This window comes from Carassius auratus, chromosome 46 (assembly GCF_003368295.1).
Source record: "Carassius auratus strain Wakin chromosome 46, ASM336829v1, whole genome shotgun sequence".
In the NCBI taxonomy this organism is placed as follows: domain Eukaryota; kingdom Metazoa; phylum Chordata; class Actinopteri; order Cypriniformes; family Cyprinidae; genus Carassius; species Carassius auratus.
The window spans coordinates 8,208,425-8,230,176 of NC_039288.1; the positions used below are offsets into that span (position 1 = coordinate 8,208,425).

Below are 21,752 nucleotides of genomic sequence, written 5' to 3' on the forward strand. Positions count from 1 at the left end.
CTAAATTATAGTTCAGTTAAAAAGTTGGTTGCACTTTATTTTAATGTGTTCTTGTTACAATGTAATTGCCCACCTAATATCAATAATCATCTAGGATTAATTCTAATAGTAAACACATATAATATGTAACAGTGAGGGATTGTGTGGCAATAAGTCACTAGTTTACTCGTTATAGAAAACAAGCAGATACTAATAAGTTTTAAGAAATAAAGGTTGCAACGGCTTGCTAAGTGAACAGGTTAAGGCCGTGATGTTCTTTGCCTGTGGGGAGGGGGTTTGGTGAATGCAGGAGTGGTCAGAGGCAGTGCGCTGGATCAGACGGGAACACCGGGACAGACACTGCGGGAAACTCGGTCAACCAAGTTCCAATTTCAACTGGACCTTATGCAACGTTTACATTTGTGGACATTTCCTATTTCGCACTTTTTTTTCGCTTTGGCATACAGAAATAGTAACAATTTGCGCATTAGTAGGTGAATACTGCTCTTATATTGGTATGGAGGTATTGCAGAGGCAAGATGAGTTCTGATACAGATCATGCCGTGAACTTCTTGAGTAATGCTTCCTCCAAACTGGCCGACGCCGCCAATTCGAGCTCCGCGGGGAACGGGACCGAGCCGAGCTCGTTCAGCCTCGGCCGCGCGCTTCCGCTGGGCATGGTTCTGGGCGCTTTTATTGTGTTTGCCATCGTGGGCAACATTCTCGTTATTCTCGCCGTAGTGTGCAACAGGCACCTGCGCATCCCAACCAACTACTTCATCATCAATCTAGCCATGGCAGACCTGTTGCTGAGCACAACTGTCCTGCCGGTGTCCGCCACGCGTGAAATTCTTAACTACTGGGTGTTCGGGAGGATTTTCTGTGACATCTGGGCTGCGGTGGATGTGCTGTGCTGCACCGCGTCCATCATGAGCCTGTGCGTGATCTCCATAGACCGCTACATCGGGGTGCGTTACCCGCTCCAGTACCCGAGCATCGTGACCGAGAAAAGGGCGCTCCTAGCCATGCTGGGTGTTTGGGTTCTTGCCTTTGTCATCTCCATAGGACCTCTGCTCGGGTGGAAAGATCCTCCTTCAGAGGATGACACCGTGTGCCCCATCACAGAGGAGCCGTTTTACGCGCTCTTCTCCTCGCTGGGCTCCTTCTATATCCCTTTAGCGGTGATTCTGGTCATGTATTGCCGCGTGTATATAGTTGCCAAAAGAACCACGAAAAACCTCGAGGCTGGAGTGATGAAGGAGCGCATGGACACCAATGAGCTGACGCTTCGGATTCATTATAAAGGCTCTCAGACGCAGGATCTCTGCAGCAAAGGCCACATGAGGAGCTCGCTGACAGTCAAATTTCTCAAGTTTTCTAGAGAAAAGAAAGCTGCTAAAACGCTCGGTGTTGTTGTGGGCATGTTCATCCTGTGCTGGTTACCATTTTTCCTCGCACTACCCATCGGTACGTATGATGGTTTATTAATTAAAATGATTAACTATAACCCACAAACTTTTTGGTATTATGTCTCAATGCTCCAGGGTTCCACTGGTCAACAAATCAAAATGTTTATTTTACATTCAACATTTTTACAGTTAAAAGTTTAACTTGTTTGAGCTATTCTGTAAACTTTGTAAATTCTAGATTTGTGATGCAAAATAGATAAAAACTGTAGAGCCTACTCTCAGCCTGCGAGTTTCTGTGGGGTAAATGTAATATGTACCAAAACGAAATTCGGAATAATTTAAATGTGAACAAGACTGATTTAAAACTTAAAACTTAACTTTAAAACTTTTTTTTTTAAGTATACCGAGCAGATTCGAAGTGGAACAGTGTTTTAAATCCTACAGCAAATATGTTTGTTGCACTTTATATGCAAAAAAAAAAAAAAAAAAAAAAAAAGAAAAAAAAAAAAAACTACCTAAACACAAAAAGTAAAAAAAATACTATTTTTTTGGCATATTAGGTCAGTCTCTGTTTTTAAAACACGTTTTTAATGATCTAGTGTGGTCTACCAGCCTGGTCAAGATTCCCACTAGCTAATCAGTCTGATCCATCATCTAGAAATTAGATTTGTGGTTAATAAATTATAGGAAATATATAAACAGCTATAAACTTACTAAGCTTATAATCTGTCCCATTTAAAGAGCATTTAAAGCCTAGTTCATTCATAGTTATAGTTCTGACCAATCCTGCAAAGTGTTATTGTTTTAAAGGAGTCTAAAGTTATACAGTTTGAGACAGTCTGTGCAGGATGCTCCTTTATTTCATTAATCTATCATAAGAAATAAAGTTCAACCTTGTTGGACGAATGAGAGACAAACCCATGTGACGTTACCACAATAATTTGATTTTTGTAAATATTTGTAGCGGCATGTTTCTTCTGTGGAATTGATCTCCAATTACAGCCGTTCTTGAGGTGGATGATTAACAGTGGAATGCATGCAAATGTTTCTTTCAGCTGTAGAAGCATATCATATACATTATATCACACTTCTCAAGAGGCAAGCAGAAAGATGTACAAGCTGAATGTATTTTGGAGCATATTTAGGTCTGTCTTACACTTTCATGTTACACTTTGCTGATTATGACCCATGCATTACATGAGAGCACATCTTAAAATATAATGCTATATTTTATCATACAAATCATACAATATCATGATGCATTATAATTTAAACAATGGCCTGTTTACAATTTATTTCAGTTTAGAAGTTACTACTAACATGCAAGGCTGTTACAGTTGAATGAACAGTCACATATAGTGACATTATTTAAAATAATAATAGTAGTAATTTTACAGATTGAATATCAAGATAGTGTCATATCTGACACTTTAGAATGTGATCCTGTTGCCAGAAAAAACTACACGACTCCAGCTCAAATGTTCCACTGGTATTTCATTTTCTGTTTGTGGTACCCAGCTCAGACCTCTCGTTGTTATTCAAAAACATCTTAAACAATGCGTTTACACACAAAATGAATAATGATTGATTTTTTGTTTCAATTTCTGTCATGGACGAAAGCCAGTGGAACAGATGCAGAAGGTTAACTGCAAAGACATAATTTATGACGAATGAAGTCTTCACTCATGAATGTGTTGTTTTGAAGTGAAAGCAACCTCTGTCATGTTTACCTGTTGTGTGGTCATTTAATTCAGCAATGGATGATTAGGGTGACCAGACGTCCCATTTTCCCTGGAAAATCCCTTATTTCAGCTCTATTTTTAGTGTTCTGACTTATTTTGAAAAAAATCATGTTTTCTCCCATATTTAAAAATTTCTTTATAACTAGGTGATCAGAGCGAGTAGTAGAAGTGTTCTGTTATGTGAGAATAGCCTAATCAATAGTAACTTATACTGCGTCCCAATGTGCATACTTATACTACGTCATTAAAGTAAGTAGTATAGTAGCACACAGTTTGTATAGTTGGTATGTTCAACCGATGTGACCAGAATGCACAATGCACCAGTAAAGAAGCCTAGAATGAGCACTATTCTGTGTGCGTGTCTCTGTTAACATGCTAGAGTCCTGCACTGGGCCCAACAGGGGCCCCGACTTTTTTACACATCATAGTTCAGACGTTCAGGCCTTGTCACTGTTTAAGGCTTCTCATTATTTTTATATTTTAGACATCCATCAATTATTGCTGAAAAAAATAGCCACGCTGGTGGAAACCACATGAGACTGTTCTACCGCGACTGTCAAGAGTGGCTCGACAGTGTTTAGTGTCAACAGCAGCAGCATGCTGTTCTGCGTTCAAATAAACGCATCATGTTTGTTTTCTTTATTTTATAAAAGCACAGCGTTTTGTTGATATTGTGAGTGCACACAAATACAAGTAGACCCTTTACAGTTATGAAAGGTGCATTACACAAAACAAAAAAATTATTCTGATAAGATGTCGGACATGGGCCAGGCTCTATAACATGCAGCCTAAAGAGGTGAAATGATGTGATTTCAAGTTTTAATTTCTCTTTGGAGTGTAACAAGCTTTACGTGAATAGATAAGATCCCTAAAGTTGCAAGACGAAAGTCTCAAACCCAACTTGTCCAGCCTTCCTAAAACACCTCATTTAAACACGCCCCCACATGTCTACCTCGCGGTGTTGGAAGATTTGCAGAAGGAAGAAACAAGGGGTAACTATAGTTTTTATAGTTGTTGCCACTGCCACCGTCATGTTGTGAAGATGCTGTATGTTACAAAAAATCCAAAAGAGGACACAACTAGAAATCAGTGGTTAAGTTGTATTTACAACACTGTTCCAGAACAGTTCAACCCAAATATTCTGATGTGTGCAGCACATTTTATGGAGGACTGTTTCCTGATCCAGTGAGAGAAGACTACAATGCCGGCTGTTCTGACTCACAGTCTGTATACGTTTTCAAAGCTCATCGGTCTGAAATGCGAGGTGTGCTCTGGCCAGCTACCCAGTGCTTTTTGATTGGCCAAATACCTCAAGCGTTTGACGAAAACGTTACACCCCTTACCATACTGTGATACATGTCCTGTTCACAACATCGGCGCTACAAGACAAATACAACAAAACCATTACAAACCAGCCATTTGTTGCATTCAGTGGGGACATAATTACAGATTATAATGACTTATATACCAGGGCTATTCAAATCTTGCCCTGGAGGGCCAATGCGGTGCAGAGTTTGGCTCTAACCCTAGTCAAACACACCTGAGCATGCTAATCAATGTTTTTGGGATCATTAGAAAATCACAGGCAGATGACTTTGATCAGGATTGGAGCCAAACTCTGCACCGCATTAGCCCTCCAGGGCACGATTTGAATAGCCCTGACTTAGACTGTGTTTTTACACAATGCATTGCATCGCGCCGAGTAAACATAAAACCAAGTATGCATTTTTGATTGGAGAAAAAACAAACAACAAGTGCTACTCTACACAGGCGGTTCTCAATTCCAGTCCTTGCGCCCCCTAAGCTCTGCATATTTTGCATGTCTTTCTTTGTTAACACACCTGATTCAGATAATCAGCTCGTTAGAAGTGAGCTCCATGCATGAAATGTGTTCCCACTGACATGGTCCCTACACAGTGTTCATTGCTCCCTACTCCCTGAAAGGGGGAAACCTGTTGAAGTTTTCCTCTCTTCGGAAGATTCATTCACAGATTTGCACTGCACAATGTCCAGGTGTGACATCATATACCTCTGTAAATAAATACAATTTGATTTGAATTATGCCAATTCTAACCAATTGGGGTCTGTCGGTCAAGAAGTCCAGGACCCAGTTACTATTGTGACTATTAAGACCCAGATCTTTCAGTTTGACTATAAGTTTGGTAGGGATAATGGTGTTAGATGCAGAGCTGTAATCAAAGAAACAGCATCTGCACATAGGTGTCTCTTCCCTCCAGGTGTTCCAGGGTAGAGTCATTGCAATGGCTTCATCAGTGGATCTATTTGAGCGGTAAACAAATTGGAATGGGTCCAAGGTATCAGGCAGAGAGGAGATGATGAGGGATTTGACTACACCTGAATATTTGGGTTGAACTGTTTTGGAACAGTGGTGTAAATGCAACTTAACTATTGATTTCTAAATGTGTCCTCTTTTGGAAGTCCAAGCAAAGTAGTTTCACAAAGAAACAGCATCTCCACAACATGACGCTGGTGGTAAAAGCGAGAATCAAAGTTACGCTTCTTTCTTTGCGTGAACATTTGGATGGCGTTATGCAAATCTTCCCGCATCGTGACGAAGACATGTGGGGGTGTGGTATTTTAGGAGGGTGTGGTTGAGTCTTAACTTTTATAAAGAGTATCTCTTTGGGTTTGAGACTTTAGTCTTTGCAACTTTAGCGATCTAATCTATTCACAAACAGCTATTAACAGTCCAAAGAGAAAGGAAAACTTGAAATCGCATCATCTGACCTCTTTAATTAATCAAACATGAGCAAGGCATGTTTTAAAATAAAAACACAGTTAAAAAAAAATCACCAAATAGCCCAGATTTATGCTATTTTTTGTTTCAATCTACTAATAAATAATTATTAATATTTTGTATAATTTATGGTGTTTAAATCATAACATTAAACAGTAAGCAAACAAAATGTTAAAATACAGTCGGTTTTGGCTTCATTTGTATTTATCGTATTTGTCTTAAGGTTTGTAATATGCTTCTCTATAACAAAATAACTATGTAAGCATGTGTGTGTGTGTGTTTGTGTGTGTTTGTGTGTGTATACAATTTAGATATCATGGAATAAAATTGTCATATTATGGTCATATAGCGCCCCCCGTAACCCATCCCCTATTAAACTATGAGAAATGGTCACCCTGTGGATTATTCACTTGAGAGCCGGTCCCTGAAGCTTGCTGAAGTCTCCTGGTGGAATGCATTGGAGATGCCAATGTATCCAGAGCTCTCTCATTCCCAGGCTCACTCCCTATCTGAACCCAGAAGTTTCTGATGAGGTGTGGGAATATAGGAGAGGTACTATTCCCACCACAGAAAAATCTGGTCAAAATTTAATTACCCTCCTATATTCACTTCATGACCCAGAAGCTCAGCTCCCAGTGACCTTCTAAAGAGTCGTATTAGCAGATAGGCTGATATGTTTTTCCTGCAAATGAGTAAGGAAAATATATTCCATGTGTTCAGCCTTGAGGAGTTAACTTCCCTTCTTTGAGTGGCCTTTGTTTTCATATGCCATGTTATGAATATTGAAATCACTGGTGTATGAGAATATTATAATTTCTGGTTGCATTGCATCAAGATTTGGTAAGGATAGTTAGTGTCCACAGGCGAATATTCAATTTCCTTTAACTTTCTCGTTTTTAATCACAATATCTATCATGTTTTATTTCCACAAATGCTTTGTTGAGGGTTGATTAAGCTCAAAAAGCTTGCAAAATTCATTTAATTTCTTTATGTTGCAGAATAATTCATGTTCTCTTCTAGATTGAATGCAAATTGAATACAGATAACTGAAAAATCAATGACCTCTTTGCCACCAGGCCACATAAGAGTTAATCCATCAAGTAATGTGTTTTCTAAGGGCATTTCATGCTACTTTTGGCTTTATTTTATTATCACAGATGGACTAAACTATTAAATAACAAAGCCGCAAGGTTTCTCTAATTGTCAGCTGGACAACAGAACACAAACCATTTGCTCAAAGGAACAAGGTTGCTGCAAGATTGTTTGTTGACTTATTATAGCGCAGATTGTCTTAATTTATAACTGCTCTGGCTCAGAGATATCTGAGTGACATGTGATTTAGAGAAAGAAGAGGCAACAACATCTTAAGGTAATGGAATAATTCACTTACTGGCAAAGACAGGAGCTGATCGCAGGCCTCACACCTGTGGCTCATCTTGAAGTGTGGTAATCCGTCTCTGTACTGATATACCATAGTGAATTAGGCTAAATCATTCCCTTCAGGCATCCATCCTGTCCCTGTCAGAGGAAGTATTTAAAGTGCATAACTTTGAAACTTTCTGATTAACAGAGTTATTTTTCTTGACTTATTTGATCTAATTAGTAAGATCAGAGCCACAAAACGACATTTGCTGGCGAGTGAAAATGGTGAATTCCTCAGGGAAGAGTGAGTTAGTAAACTCTGGAGCAGAAATTAGCTACAGTCAGAGTTTAGAAAAGCATGATGGATCTGTGTGACCCTTTTTTTCATGTTTTGGAGACCAGGGGAGTAAAAACCTAAGAAAGATTTCCAGTTTGAAAATGGGACCTCTTTTTTGTGGCTTGTTTCTTTAAATAGATAATTGTTGGTTGTAGCCGGACTAAAATGGTTAAAGCACTTTAAATCTTCCTCATAAGACACAGATTTTGGGAAACACTTAAGATAACCATTTTAATAAAAGCTTACAGAGTGCACAGCAAAGAAAGGGTTATTCAAATTATGCTTTTTATGAGAGGATGTAAGTGTCCAAAAAATAGACTTAATTTTTAAGACAGAGACAGACTTAATGTGGCATTAGAGACAAAGAAATATGACAGATAAAACTTAATTTTATGAAACCTGTCAAGACCATACTGTATATGGATCATATTCCACCTCAATAGCAAAACACAGAAACTTTTCATAGAGAACATTTTATTATTATATACATTTTATTTAATACTTTTTTATTTAATACTTTTTTATTTAATACTTTTATATATAGATTTAAATCAGTTTTATATAAAGTGAATTTTGTCTTTGTGACACATTTTAATGACACACGGTCATACTGGCCCACTTGCATTGTCCAAAGAATAAATAAAATCATATTCTAATTAGTGTAAAAATAAAATAAAAAAAATTGTAAATATTAATTTAAAATTATTTAAAATAGTATTATTTGTCTGTGTGTGTGTGTGTTTGTATTGTTACAGTGATGAGAATAATGAGACACACTCAGGTAAAATATCTGTTCACATAAGATTAATGAGAATTTGGGGAGAAATATGTTTATTGCCATTAAGATTATAAAGATTTACAAAACATTTAGAATCTTTAAAAAATTAGTTGACTTTCAAAAAAAAAAAAAAAACTGATAATTTATTCACCCCTATACATCATCCAAGATGTTGCCGTCTTTTCTTCTTCAGTCGAAAATAAATGATATTGTTTTTTTATTTTTATAAAAACAATCCAGGATTATTCTCCTTATAGTGGACTTCAAATGGAATAAAGAATTAGTCATTTAAAAAAAAAAGAAGTACTGATTACAAGTCAAAAGTGAAAAGACCAAGTCAAACACAGAGTCGGTACTTTCGTCTTCATCAAGCGTGACCTTTTCAACGTAATTATAACTATTACGTGAAATCATGAACGTGCGTAAGGTGAGCATTTCTGTTTATAAAGCAAATAAAACATTTTTGTGGGCCGGGGGGTGTGGTGGGGGGGCTGGGGGTGGATGACCGATAGATGATTCACTAGATAAGACCATTATTCCTCGACTGGTATCACATAGAGCCATTTGAAGCTGCACTGAAACTATAATTTTTTACCTTCAACCATTTGGTAGCCATCGAAGTCCACTATAAGGAGAATAATCCTGGAATGTTTTCATCAAAAACCTTAATTTCTTTTCATCTGAAGAAAGAAAGACGTGAACATCTTGGATGAGATGGTGGTGAGTAAATTATCAGCAAATTTTAATTTGAAAGTGAACTAATCTTTTTAAGTTATTTCTGTAGAGTACACGTGAGTTGATAAAGCCTGCCATCTATTGGTAAAAGACGAAAACGCATTGTGCAAGCAGATTGTTTACAAACAATTGTTTATTTGTCCTATTTTAGGGTCATTTAACACCAGTTTACGTCCTCCTGAAACATTCTTCAAAGTGATCTTCTGGCTGGGCTACTTCAACAGCTGCTTGAACCCCATTATTTACCCCTATTACAGTCGTGAGTTCAAGCAGGCCTTCATTCGGATCCTGCAGTGCCAGTGTCAGCAGAGGAAACAACAGGGCTGGAGAGCATACAACTACCGCGTCCAGACAGGCTCGGCCAACCAGGTCTACACAGATACCAGCTCCATTTGCATGAACAGCAGTCAGCAGACCCTTGCCCCAGTGCAACCCAGCCCGACGTTATTCAGCAGAGTTGTGGGCTCTCATCCGGCATCAGACCTTCTTCCAGGCTGGGGCTGTACTTCCTCTTCCTCTTCCTCCCGATCTGGGAGCCCTTTTCCTGGTATGATGAGATCCAGTTCTAGGGCGATGAGTACCTGCAAATTTAACAGGATGGCTTTGCTTTTCTCCAGTGGGCCCCAACATGCCGATGGACAGAACGGGAAGCTAGAGGCAGAGCATGGGCCGATGTCTATACATACACCTGAGACTACAATCTAGCTGGGTGTTAATAGATATTCATGCTCCTGATTTGTCTGTCTTTCTGTTCTTTCTGGATGGATCTGATTCATTATTATAGACGTGAAATACATTGTGTGTCTTGTCATGCATGTCAGCATTGTTTAATTTGAGAGTTGCAGTCGCTATGTTAGAGATAATGTACAGTCAGCCGGTAATGATCACAAAACAAAACCCAACAAGGTGATGAGGATGCAGACACCAATAAGTAAATAAATAAATGGACATGAAATATTGATTTGAGTTGATATTATTTTATCTGCATAATTGTCTTAAAGCTTCTTCTAAGAAAAAAAAACATTGTAACATATATATATATAGTATATAGTAATATTAGTAACACTTAAGTTCTCTGAGTTCTCTGAGGCTAAGATGCAAGATGGCAGTAAAATCTATTTTAAAAAATGTGTTTTAAAATTGTAAAAGATGTTAATCGCTTTGATGAGGGAAACAGTCTCTTAAAGTATTGGGAAAGACATACATTAAAAAACATAGAGATAATTATTCAAAGATGCTGATTATGTAAATACAAACAATTTTTTTTTACGTTAATTACAAATCATATTGTATGAGAGTGAATTTACAGTGCTGAATTTACAGTTAAGAGTTGTTATGATATGATTGTTTGTCACAGTTTTTGATTGATGGAAGTTTCTTTGGAGAGTCATGTGTAATGTAATTTTTCCATCAGGCATTTTCATGTAAAACATGATTATTTAAACTATACGTTGAAATCATGTGGGATAGGCGTATTCCATCGATTAACAACCTCATAGTTCACGATAGGATTGTTTGTAAAGGTTTAAAAGTTACAGTTAATATCGGTTCCCCTATTGAGAAAATGAAATGGAACTTTTACTGTTGCATTCTAAGACTATAGAGCAGTGTTTACTAGATTGAATTGTAATTTGTAAATTGAATTAAATAGTAAATTGTTGCGGAAAGCATCATCACAGTTTGTGAAAAAATCTCTGTGCATTCCAGAGATGGAAGGGTTGGGAATCTGAAAAGCCGAAATCAGATTTGAACATCAGTATCAGTATTATTGTGTACATGTGTTTATTGGTTGTGGTGGCTGTGAATGTAGTAACATTTGCATGAACAAAGGGATCAGCTCTGCACCTGGACTTGCTGCACAGCTGTGAGCAGCTCTGATAAAACTCACTGTGACTTGCTCACTGGTCTGTTCACCTCCTTTATTTATTTCCCTTTTTGATCTTCGTGTTATTCTTCCGATTGTGCTTATCGGACTGGTCAAGATCATCCCGTTATATTCATAGTTAGAGGTAAATCCGTGACGCCTTGTGATTTCCAGTTCAATAGGTGAGGGTTTTGAAGATGTCAGATGTCTAAACTGATTTCGGTTTGCGGTCATTACAACACACTTTTTAACAAATGAATGGATGGCATGAAAAGCTAATGTCTGACTGAACAATTCAAGGCACAAACCAACATTGTGTGTGCTCTGAACCAGCAAATTGGATTCTTTCAAAGTGTAAATGTGTTATACAACAAGACTTTGTACTTAACAAGAAAATGTGGTCATTGGTTCTGCATTTACTGTTCGATCGCAGTGGCTATAAACGGAAAATATAGTTCACTTTCAATTTAATTCAGCCTTAATTTGTTTGGTTTGTGCAACCGAAAAGTTTAAGGGAAACATCAGTGCTTCATTAACAAAAGAAGAATGTGTACATTTCTTCCGATATGCTTTTCTCCTTGTACATTTTATTTACTAAGTGAACCATAAAAAATACGTCTCCATATATTTAGTGTTATATTGTGGGATGTAGTTTCATTTCTCTCGAGACAAGTGTATAATGAAGAAATACATTTAATTTGTGAAGGTCCCTGATGCAATGATTTTGTAAAGTATGTATTCTATTAAAAAAAAGTCTTTAAAAGTGTCCACTTGAAATTGAAGATTTAAGATGATACCTTTGAGAAATACATTCAAGTCCTTTTGTATCTGTGATGTTTACATACGGAAAACATGTCTACATGTAAAGGAAATTCAGTATCCAAACTGTTCGTAATTCAAACTTCACGTTTTCTTTATTATTTCATATACACTGGAGATCAAAATTAGAGAACAACCTACAACTTGGCAGGTGAATGCAAATATTTATCAGAACCTTCCCTCCAGGCATCTCTCAATCAGCCTGCAGTTTTCATGCAAGACGATCGTGCAAGACAATGTCTCTGCCACAATGCAAAACAGGTTATTATTTAATGTAACCAGAGCACAGAGCATCACTTCCCAATAACATTTTGTATTTGTAAAATGCTACTATACTAGAAAGTTTCTGTTCTTTGGCTCACTTAGACTTGATAAACACTGTAGTATTTCTGGCAGCTATTAGCTATGTAGTATTGCTTGTGATGCTTTGTTCGTTGGTCTGTTTGTGCAATAAGACATTTTTGTTTATGCTTATTTTCCCTGGATGTCACGTTTGCCTCTATATTTAAATGCAACATGCATCACAAGACCTTGTATGAGCATACCAGGATGTCACACAGACTTCTGTTACTATCTTGGTCCTTCTCTCTCCTTTTATTTTCACTGTTGTCAGTGGAAAAGTGAAGTCATACACTGCAAATATATGTGCTTGTTATGTGTGAAGTTTTAAGAGCATTTTTTTCCCATCAATGGGTTTTACAATCTTTTGCTATGCCAGGATTTACCAGGTGGTCCAAAAGCGAGCCAGACACAGAACATAGCTGGACGCATTACGAGCCAGAACTGTCTATCCTGTCATTCTTTCAGCTCCTCAACACATCAAGCTGCCCAAGCGAGAACTCGGAAGTGAGAGAGGAAGGCAGCCAAAACTCTATATGGCTTCATATTAGTATTCTTGTTCCACTGGCCTCATTTAACCACTGTTGCACATACACTCAGGGTCAAAAACAAAGTTCTACATGCTAACCTCACAGACAATAAACAGTAGAGTAGAGAATGTAGAAAATAACTATTACATTTATTTGTCTCCTCTTATGTAAAAAAAAAAAGAAAAATTATATATATATATATATATATATATATATATATATATATATATATATATATATATATATATATATATATATATATATATATGTACACATACTGTATACACACACACACACACACACACATACTCTTATGTAAAAAAAAACAAATAAATAAATAATAGTAATAATAATTATATCTTTCTATATGTGTGTGTGTGTGTGTGTATGTATGTATATATATATATATATATATATATATATATATATATATATATATATATATATATATATACATAAACAAATACACATACTGTATTCACATACAAACACACACACAAACACACACACACACACACACACACACATACTCATGTTAAAAAAACTAATAAATAAATAATAGTAATAATAATTATATCTTTCTATGTGTGTGTGTGTATGAAAAGTAATTGTCTCACTTTCCCTGCTATAACATTTGTTGCTTGTTCATTATTTTTAATAATAAAATAAAAATATAAATTATAATAAATCATAATATTTGTCAGTTTATTAATTTACTTATTTATGTATTTGCATTTAATTGTATCTTGATATTTACAATCAGTAGCGGTATTTGCTTATATATACATTGTTGGTATTTATTTAAAATAAAGTAAATCACAAACTTTCTCATTTTATTTATTTGCTAATTTATTTATGTTCTTTCATTTAATTATCTTTTGATAATCAATCATGTAATTATTTGTTACACTTGATGTCCCATTTTTGTTAATATATTATTATTATTATTATTATTATTATTATTATTATTATTATTATTATTATTATTATTATTATTCATCTTCTCTGGGCTGTGAGGGAGTTGAGGTAGAGTAGACGGAGGAGCTCGAAAGCTCGAGTCCTGATTGGTCTGGGGAAGTGTCTGAGCCATTACCCGCAGTAGATGGCGGTAGAGCGCTGTTCAAGAATGCGATCCGCCAAGAAAAGAAAAAAAATCAACGAAGAAGATTAACCGGAAGGGACGTTATGGCTTATTTCTAGAAAGTAAAGAAGAGGTAGTGAGTGATTGTTTTTATCTAAAATGTTCTGGTTTTAAATGTTATTATTTTTTTCTTTTATTTTTTTCATTCTATTTGTTAATATGAATACATATGAAAATGCAAATCAATGGCTTCGTGTTACCCACGTACACCGCTGATAAAGTGAAACCAGTCTCGTTAACATATGTGCTAATAGTATGTTTTGACTGATATTGTTGTCATTAATTTAAACTGCTACATGCGATGTTCGAATGTTGTTATGGTTTCTCTTTTTATTTAATACATGCATACAAAACGAGTTTAATATAAAGTAGGTATGTTACGAGGCATGTCAGGTCTAAAGCATGACATTTATGTTGATGTCATTAGGGCGAGTAAAAACCAGTTTATCAAAGTGTGTTGTGAAGGTTAGCTTATACTTGCTTTATATGGCTGTATGAAACTGAATGGAAATGCTGTCTATGTTTTGTTTTTTTTCGTCATATGAGCTAAATGTATGACCATTTTAAATAGTTTTTCAGTGTTGCAAAGGTGCATATGATTTGATGTCACATACATTTACTTTACTGAAATACTGTTCAGGTTGTGGTGACCGCACAACTCCAGACGGAGATGGAGTCTGAGACCCTCTCAGCTGCTGTGGCTGACACCTCGAAAGTGCCCGAGACCAGAGAAACCACTACAGACCAGGAGGAAGACTGTTTCTATGACTGTGAGGACAAGTTGCCTGGAGAAGATGGACACACTGACGTTAAACGCACAGAGAGCGAGCACAGCATCAAGCAGGGGTCAGATCACAGGACGGACACCTTGAATGGCATTGACCGTTTGTGTTTGGATAGCACATCAACGGAGGATACTGAAGGGCATGAGGACCAATCGGCTGAAAAGAGACGTGACTCATTAACAAAAGACCTAAGTCATGAGAAAGATGAAATAGAGAAAGAACAGGAGAAATGGGAGGGGCTTGTGGAGAGCGATGAGCAGAGAGAGGGCGACTCTGATTCAGACTTTAAAGAAGAGACGGTCAGTGTGAACGAACATGATGAGGAATACCTGCGTGAACTGGAGAAAGACCTGACGGAAGAAGAAAAAGAGGTGAGCATTGTTATCCACTTATTAAATCAAATTGTAATTATTTTTCACATCCTTTAAAATCTTCTAAAGTTCTGCCTGTACCATATTTCACTGTTCTCATTTTTTTATTCTATTTTATTTTTGTTTGTTGTTAACATTCATTTGAGTACAATCATGTTGCATATTTCAAGTTACATACATTGCTCAATGCAAGCATGGAGTATCTTGTATTGTACAATGATGTAAAATTACCAAGTATGTTTTAACTATAAATTATACTCAACCTTCAATAAATTATGTCAAAGAATAACCTGTTTTCCTTTTTACGAAGAAATGTAAAAAAAAAAAAAAAACTATATACATCCAGGGAGAGAACGTGTGTCCAAATTCAATTCCATCCAGAATAACCTTCAATGACCTTCATTATGTATGGATATTAAACAGAGTACATGCAGATTTGCAAACATGTGCCTATACACACACACAAGCAGATATTATATTCCATGTATCTATTTATATACGGATCATCTTTTATTTTTTAATAAAAACAACAAAACAACATCAGACCTTCTTTCTGATACACATTCAACCCATTTCCTTATCTTATATCTGAGACCTGATGTGTGTGCTTTCTTAAGTAGGTGAATCAATGGGTTAAAATGATCTTTGAGTTTTCCTTTTATATTTTTATCATAATAATTTCAAACCTAGAGGTATCTGTAGAAATCATGATCTTCTAGAAAAAAATAAATTCCTTTAGCAACCGAAAATTTCAAATCTCACCTTTCTCAGTGATGTAAAAGCAAAAAGAAGTAATTCCCTTATTTGCCCACAATTGAAATCTGTTATCCAACCTGTTTGGGGTGAAGTCTGAATCATAAGCAATCCATTTCAGAACTGTACTGTAGTCCAACAAACTAAATTCCTTTACCACTGTTGCCCAGACATTTAAAGTAAGTTTCATCCATGGGTTTTCTGTCTTTTCTATATATTGTTGTAACTTGCTATCTGTTAATATGGCTTGTACAACTTTCTATATCCTTCCACGGAGCATGACCATGTGGGTCACACGACAGTTTACCACTGTCCTGATTTGTGCTGCTATATAATAATCTTTTAGTGAAGGAAAAGCCCACCCTCCTCTATCCTTTGGCAACTGCAAGGTTTTAAAACATACTCTGGGCACACTATTCACTCTTTTTATGTATATATAATATAATATGTCTTTCTTCAAATTTCAGAGCAGAAGAAAGGAGAGTTTAGAGCTGAAGGAGAAGGGCAACACAGAGTTTAAGAGTGGAGGTAAGACAATCCCACAATCAAAGACACATTCACACTTATTTCAGTGGCACTAACTTCTGTTTATTTATATATATGATGACATCTTTCATTTTAAGTGAACTATCCTTAATATTTTCTTTTTGCATTGAGGCTGTTTCATAGAGTTGAAAGATACTGTGGATGAGCTTCTGTTCTGAGATTGTGGTTGTCTTACAGAGCACCTGTCGGCTGAAGAATCCTATACGGCCGCTCTGAGAGTGTGTCCTGTGTGCTACAGTAAAGAGAGATCCATACTCTTCTCTAATCGAGCCGCTGCACGCCTGCATCAGGTGAACTGTTGCTTGTCTCATGCAGATACAGAATGCTTATATCTTTCTTTTTTTTTTTTTTTTTTACATATTTACTGTTACTGTGAACTATTGCTTGTTTTTGCTTTTAGACTTGATAGTTAATGGATTTAGTATTTTAGAATGTATTGGTTCCAGTCAAGTGTAATAGGATTTGATACAATCATTACTTTAAGTGCTCAAATTCAACTTTTCTTCCAGTGTTTTTGTATACGATAAACAACTTTATTCATCTTTTTTTTTCTGCCAGGATAAAAAAGACAGCGCTATCAGTGACTGCACTAAAGGTGAAAGCATATCCTGTGCACGTCCAGAGAAAGTACACGACTCCCAACACACATATGATGACTTTTTTATTTTTTCTGTCTCTGATGTGTATCTTAATTTCTCTTTCCCGTGGAAATGGCATTTGAGACTGTGTAATATCTTGTCTTCCACAGCCATAGAACTAAACCCTAATTATGTCCGTGCCATTCTGCGGAGAGCAGAACTCTACGAGAAGACCGACAAGCTCGATGAAGCTCTAGAGGACTACAAAACTGTCTTGGAGAAAGACCCGGGCCTCCCTGCAGCTAGAGAGGCCTGTGTGGTGAGTGTTTCGAAGTCACTGGTTCTCATCATTTTGGACTCCATGGCCTGCATTGTCCACAACAACATTAGAATTCTCAACACAAATGACATATATTCCGGGTCCCACTTTTTTTATCCCATGATTCTACATGACTTTTCCGGTTGTTAATGATTTACAGGATAAGTAATATTAAAAACAGCAGATCAATTATTTAATAGCTTGGCTTATCTAGTTAAACATATATTCTTCATAAAAATGATTGGTGTTTTAAAATAAAGACTTTCCCACTTGGAAGTCTTGCTGAGGCCCCCTAGTGGGCCCCGAGAGCCACTGCTCTACAAGATTGTCAGTAAGCTTGAATATATATATGGTATAAAGAATATATCATCTAATGCATGTTGCATTATCATTTGAAAGTTATATATGTCTGATTCCTTTTAATATTTCATGATCTCAAATAAACAGTGAATAAAAAAAAAACCATTTGAAACAACATAAGATTGAGCAATTGAATATTGTCAGGACATCAGGGAGTCTCAGTTTCTCTTTCTATTCTCTTTCACAGAGACTGCCACGGCAAATTGAGGAGCGAAATGAGAAGCTGAAAGAAGAGATGATGAGTATGAATACATTTTCTAATGAAAAGTATATTGTGATTATTTTGTTTCATATTTTATATAAGAATGTCTTCTATTGCTACCTCTGAGACATCCAGACACTATGCACTAAGTTTGTACTGCTAAGGAAAATTCATTTTAAGGGAGTTCTCACTTTTTACAAGTTGCAATTCAAATGTTTCCATCTTTCAGTGTTCAAACTCTCAAGCTTTAAACATGTCAAATCCTCAAGCTCTTTATGCTAAATTATGCAAAATTATTCCCAAATGCACGTTAAACTCACACCACTTGCAGAGATTAAATTCATGAGAAGCTGCATTTACCATAAACCTAGTTTTTCTGAAAACACAGTGTTGTAATCTGCACACAACTACATGTGTAAAGTGCTGCTCTTTTCTCTGAAACGTGTGGTGCGGCAGATTATTGTTCTTTGATTAATTGCAGCATTTGATTTGATTATTGCAGTATTCTGAGTACTTTATCACATAAAAGCACATGTAAAATCCCCCCCAAATGTTAGTAAATATGACTACACTGTAATTTAGCAACACTCATAAGGCTGCAGAAATAGTAACGTTCTGACATGCTTTAATTACACAGTGCTGTTCATTTTAAAGGTTGTCTGGAATAAAAGACTATTAGAAAGTTCTAGTCTGATCCATTAATTTGTATGTTTCAACGAGTCCTTTCAAACTGAAGAACCTTGGATTGGAAAAAAGCCCTTGTTGCATAAATCATATTTGAAATCTCTAATGCAGTCTTCCTGAATTTTTCATTTCAGTCGACTATGAATTGCATTGCATTCAGACAAAGGCTTGTGGCCATCTGATAATAGGCCACACTCTGACATTATCATTTTAGTTTAAAAAATGCTACGTAATAAAAATAATATTATATTATAAAACAACATCACAGTCATTTTTGTATTGTGTTCTGCTTCGTCACAATTTACATTTATTATTATTGTTATTATAATAAATGCATTCATCTAATAATAATAAATTATATATTTTTAATGTCTAATGATGTAATTGTCAAAAAGCAGAAATATAACAATGAAAAAAAAGTTAACATATTGGTTGTCGGACACACAAACTTATAATAGATTAAATTAGAATTGGTATTGATGATAAAACATCGGTTTAGCTCTAACAGTATTTTTTTGGCCACACTTTGAAACTTAATGATAAAAATTATTACAGTATAAATGTGTTTTAATTCTAACGTCTAATGTCTTGATGATTGAATGATTATTTTGTTACGGTGTCAAAAAGCAGAAAATAGTCCCAATAACAAAAATGGTTTATATATCGATTGTAAGACAATTAAACATTAATACATTGGTATTAATATTGATGGTAAAGATCAGATGATCTCTAATGCGGTGACGGGTGTAACATTGATTTGTACAGTTTTCTCTGGGATCCATTGCTAGTTAAATGTTGCTGTGCTTTCTCAGAGCACATGTTGGGGTTATCTGTTTCAAAGTATTAATAAAGGTCGCAGACATTGTGTGTTTCCTGTAAAGCTCAGATTTCCAGTTTGAGGTAGAGACTGTTGCTGTGGCATATTGAACTCCCTGCAGTCCCAGTCGCAATCACTTTACACTGCTAGAGTCTTCAACCTTTTCTGGACCAAGGACCCCTTGATGCTAGAGAGTTGGAAGCACGGAGACCACCCCTTACATATTGCATAAAATTGAGTGTTGCATTTAAAGCCTAGCGTATGAAACATATTTAATACCATATTAATGTATTTGAACACTTTATAGTAAGGCTTTAATTGATAAAAAATTGTAAATAAAAATACAAAGTAAAAATAAAATGTTCATTATTGATGTAAAGAGTCTTTACATGCAAATTTTATTGAATGCATTTTAATGTAGGAGGGATAAACATTTAGACCAGCTTTTGGTTGTTAATTTTGTAATTTAGTTTAAAGCACAATTTCATTTTGTTTGATAGAAAACCACAAATTTTTATTTCTTAAAACATTTATGCAAGAACATGTTTATTAAATTTGATATGTAAGATATTGTTACAAAAGATGATCGTTTCAAATAGCTTTTTTTCTCTCTATTCATCCAAAACAATTCTGGGAAAAACATAAATATATATGTATAAAGGAGTACAACTATTTTCAACATGTTGTTTCTTGAGAACCAAATCAGCAATTAAGACTTTTGAGGGATCATGTGACACTGAAGACTGGAGTAATGGCTGCTAATAATTCAGCTTTGCTATCACAGGGTTTTAAATGTAGTGAAATACAAAAATGTAAATGTATTTAAAAATATTTCTGTTTTTACTGATCAGATAAATGCAGTCTTGGTGAGAATAAGACTTTTAAAAGCTTTTTATTGTTGGCAGATCATGTATTTACCATCTCTTCTCTTCCTAGGTAAGCTGAAGGACTTGGGGAACATGGTTTTACGACCCTTTGGTCTCTCCACTTCCAACTTCCAGGTCAACCAAGACTCCAACACAGGATCCTACTCCATTAATTTTGTTCAGAATCCCAATAACAACAACAGATAGCAACCTAGAGTCTTTTTATAGAGTGACACAAGCGTCATCTGCCCCATTCAAGCGTTCGTTCATTCATATTCCTGGTCTATACTAATTAATTGATGCAAATAATGTTAGCAGTTTCTATTTGATTTGACCAATTACATTGTCAGCTCATGTCAAGTGGCTTTTGAATGCTGGAGAACTTTTAAGCTTGTATTGAACACACACTCAGTTGTTTGGCATGCCAGAGTGTTACATTTGCTGGTGTCAGTGATCCACAGAATGTCAGTCCTGAGCAATGAAATGATGGCCTTCATTACTCCATGTTTACCTGCGTTCACATTAAACCAGCGATTAAGATCCTGTCTGCATTGTCCATTGTGTCATTTCTTGGATGTACTTAATACAGCATGATTTATTATTAAAGAACACAACACACAGCTTAGTACAAGGCAAAAGAAAAACAGGTTTTATTTCATAAAGAGATGTACATTTAATACAATAATAAAACAAATGTATGCCCATGACCACCATCTTCATATGTATAGTCAGGAGAGCTCTCTAATTGTACAACAGCAAGACTGAAGGTTTCTCACTCGCTCTTAATTCCCTTTATTCAGGCATCAGGTTGAGCATGTGCGATGAATGCTGCTCAAAGCAAAGCATTCTACAACTGAGAGATAGAAAAACTGCGTTCTTACTGCTATGTTTGACTTGTATTGTTAGAAAATCATTTATCAATGGAGGGGAGCACAAAAAAGGTGAAAGTCGACTAGTGGGTCGGAGGGATTTGTAACGCTGTACAGATTGCATTGATCATTTAATGTGTGGTGTGCCACAGAGTGGAAATCTTCAAGAACAGTCTAGACTGTGTTAAGGCTCAGATATAGAGGAGCACAGATGTTGTAAAAGAACACTGGGATTTCATCCAAGACTAGAAGCACAATAAAACCCAATCCTCTGTAATTGAACTGTGGAGCATAGCACATGCAATATTTATTGCATTTTTACATCAAATGTTATTTTTTTATTTTATTTTATAAGTTATCTTCATATTTCTCTTTCATTTCAAACAAACACTTAAAAACCCTGCTTTTAAGTGTGCCGAATCGCCACCTACCATCCACAACAGCCGTAACTCCCCTGTGCTGTTCAGTATTTGCAAATGTTCTTTCATATGCTTTAAACACAAAAAAAGCCCTAATAAAGAAAAATCCAGTTTGAAAAAATCATTTCAGCATGACCGATCGGGAAATAGGTGGAGAGTCTGTAATTCATAGTTATAAATATATAATTATTTCTTAAATAAAAATATTTTCTCCATTACACCTGCTTCTCCAAGTGTGGGTGGCTCCTCTCATCTTACCGGCTCTTGACCAATGGCAGTGCTTTGGGCAACGGACCAATCAGCAGCCCTTCAGAGTTGCAGCACTGGGGGAGGGAAAAGACAACAGAACTTCAGAGATTTACATAAAAAAATAAACATCCTAAAATATTA

The 21,752-nt window shown here is 36.0% G+C and overlaps 2 protein-coding genes across 4 annotated transcripts; both read left to right on the top strand.

The window, feature by feature from the left end:
* Nucleotides 1–284: 284 nt before the first annotated feature.
* On the top strand, nucleotides 285–11,671 carry LOC113064055 (alpha-1A adrenergic receptor-like). The gene is made up of 2 exons (XM_026234576.1): nucleotides 285–1,446; nucleotides 9,252–11,671. Exons 1-2 carry the CDS (start codon nucleotides 519–521, stop codon nucleotides 9,803–9,805), a joined length of 1,482 nt encoding a protein of 493 aa, XP_026090361.1. The 5' UTR covers nucleotides 285–518; the 3' UTR covers nucleotides 9,806–11,671.
* A 2,094-nt stretch (nucleotides 11,672–13,765) lies between these two features.
* LOC113064057 (tetratricopeptide repeat protein 1) lies at nucleotides 13,766–20,621 on the top strand. Of its 3 annotated transcripts, none has more exons than XM_026234581.1 (8): nucleotides 13,766–13,869; nucleotides 14,434–14,949; nucleotides 16,170–16,230; nucleotides 16,426–16,538; nucleotides 16,807–16,843; nucleotides 16,997–17,145; nucleotides 17,693–17,747; nucleotides 20,145–20,621. In XM_026234581.1, exons 2-8 carry the CDS (start codon nucleotides 14,464–14,466, stop codon nucleotides 20,279–20,281), a joined length of 1,038 nt encoding a protein of 345 aa, XP_026090366.1. In that variant the 5' UTR covers nucleotides 13,766–13,869; nucleotides 14,434–14,463; the 3' UTR covers nucleotides 20,282–20,621. The 3 variants fall into 3 exon arrangements, with proteins under 3 accessions (XP_026090366.1, XP_026090364.1, XP_026090365.1); XM_026234579.1 differs by having other exon boundaries at nucleotides 13,769–13,866; XM_026234580.1 differs by having other exon boundaries at nucleotides 13,774–13,855.
* The last annotated feature ends 1,131 nt before the right edge of the window (nucleotides 20,622–21,752 follow it).